The sequence below is a fragment of the Aptenodytes forsteri genome, unplaced genomic scaffold, assembly GCF_000699145.1.
Source record: "Aptenodytes forsteri isolate BGI_AS27 unplaced genomic scaffold, ASM69914v1 Scaffold26, whole genome shotgun sequence".
NCBI lineage: Eukaryota > Metazoa > Chordata > Aves > Sphenisciformes > Spheniscidae > Aptenodytes > Aptenodytes forsteri.
The window spans coordinates 1,408,330-1,409,830 of record NW_008794125.1 but is presented as its reverse complement, the minus strand read 5'-3'; the positions used below and the strand labels follow the sequence as shown (position 1 = coordinate 1,409,830).

Genomic DNA, 1,501 nt, shown 5'->3' with positions numbered 1-1,501 from the left:
GTCAAACCGGACGGGGTCCAGCGGCACCTGGTCGGGGAGATCATCCGGCGGTTCGAGAGGAAGGGCCTGCAGCTGGTGGGGCTGAAGCTCCTGCAGGTGAGCGGCCCGGCCCGGCCGGTACCGCTGCTGCCAGGGCGGGGGGGTCCCTGGCGCCGAGGGGCCCAGGCGGGAGCAAGGCCCCTGCGGCCCCGGCTCTGCTGGTAACTCCCGGGGGGTTTCTGCCTGCCTGCCAGCTTGTACAGCCTGCTGTTGTCACTCGGGCACCAGATCCTCACGGGTCAGAGGGGTGTTGGCACCCAGGTGCCTAAACTGCTTCTGGAGGAGTGATTCCCGCTGTGGGGAGCATGCCTGCCCGGGGCATGCCGTCCGTGCTCCAGGGCTTTTGTACGTGGCTGTTGTAAGCTGGCTGTTGTTGGTCCTCTGACCTAGAAGCTTCTCCCTTCCCTGTGTCAGGCCTCGGCAAAGTAAAGCTGTTTCACTCCTGGAAGTGAGCGTCTGTGCAGGAGCTTAATTGTAACGCGCGCTGTCCAGCTTCAACGACATCTCTCTGGTGTAGACCTTGCCCAAACCCCCACGGGGTCAGAGCAGACTAAGCTTTGTGCTCTTTGTGCTCAGGCCTCGGAGGAGCTGCTGAAAGAGCACTACATCGCCCTTCGTGACCGTCCCTTCTACAGCCAGCTGGTGAAGTACATGAGCTCTGGGCCCGTGGTGGCCATGGTGAGTGCTGGCCAGGCTCTCCAGAACCAAGGAACAGAAAGTAAGGGCAATGTTTAAGCAGCGTGGGCTTGCGGTACGATGGAACCAAGGTGGCCTCTCTCTTCAGAGGGCCTCTTGAAGCTGTACTGAACTGCAGGGACATTTTCTGTGGTAAATTAAATCCACAGACAATTTTGATTATTTTCCAAAATCAACTTTTGAAGACTATTTACAGAGAGACCCTTTCCTGTCTCTCACCCAGGTGGATCAGATGGGGAATTTAGAGGACAGACGATAGGATCTGCTGGGGGCAGTTGTGCAAGCTGATTCTTGTTCTGCTGTCACGTAGGTCTGGCAGGGCCTGGATGTGGTCAAGACAGTTCGCACGATGATTGGGGAGACCAACCCAGCCGAATCCAGGCCTGGCACCATCCGAGGAGACTTCTGCATTGAAGTCAGCAAGTGAGAGCTTTGGCTTTTTGTTCCCTCAGTAGTTCAGGGCATCCTGTCCAGGCATTCCTGCGCAAGGCCTGCCCGAGCCACACGAGTCTGCATGCGCAGAGCAGTGCTTCTCCCTTCTGTGCTCGCATCAGAGCTGACTCCCTCTGACGGCTTGCAGAGCAGCCCTGGCAGGAGGTGCTGACCTCTGCCTCCTGGGGTTGGCTTTGCCAGAAGGAGGAGCCTGGGTTTGTGTCTTTAACCCCACACAGCGCTACAGGCTTGGGGAGGGGTGGCTGGAAAGCTGCCTGTCAGAAAAGGACCTGGGGGTGCTGGTCGACAGCCGGCTGAACGTGAGCCGGCAGTG

At 58.8% G+C, this 1,501-nt stretch overlaps 1 protein-coding gene across 1 annotated transcript in view; it reads left to right on the top strand.

Moving 5' to 3' along the window:
• The window catches only part of NME3 (NME/NM23 nucleoside diphosphate kinase 3), a gene marked incomplete at its 5' end in the record, with an annotated part of 3,175 nt that continues 1,674 nt past the window's right edge, over nucleotides 1-1,501 (top strand). The window contains 3 exons of the mRNA XM_009278331.1: nucleotides 1-96; nucleotides 616-717; nucleotides 1,046-1,158. Coding sequence (XP_009276606.1) covers nucleotides 1-96; nucleotides 616-717; nucleotides 1,046-1,158 — 311 coding nt within the window. The remainder of the gene's footprint in view (nucleotides 97-615; nucleotides 718-1,045; nucleotides 1,159-1,501) is intronic.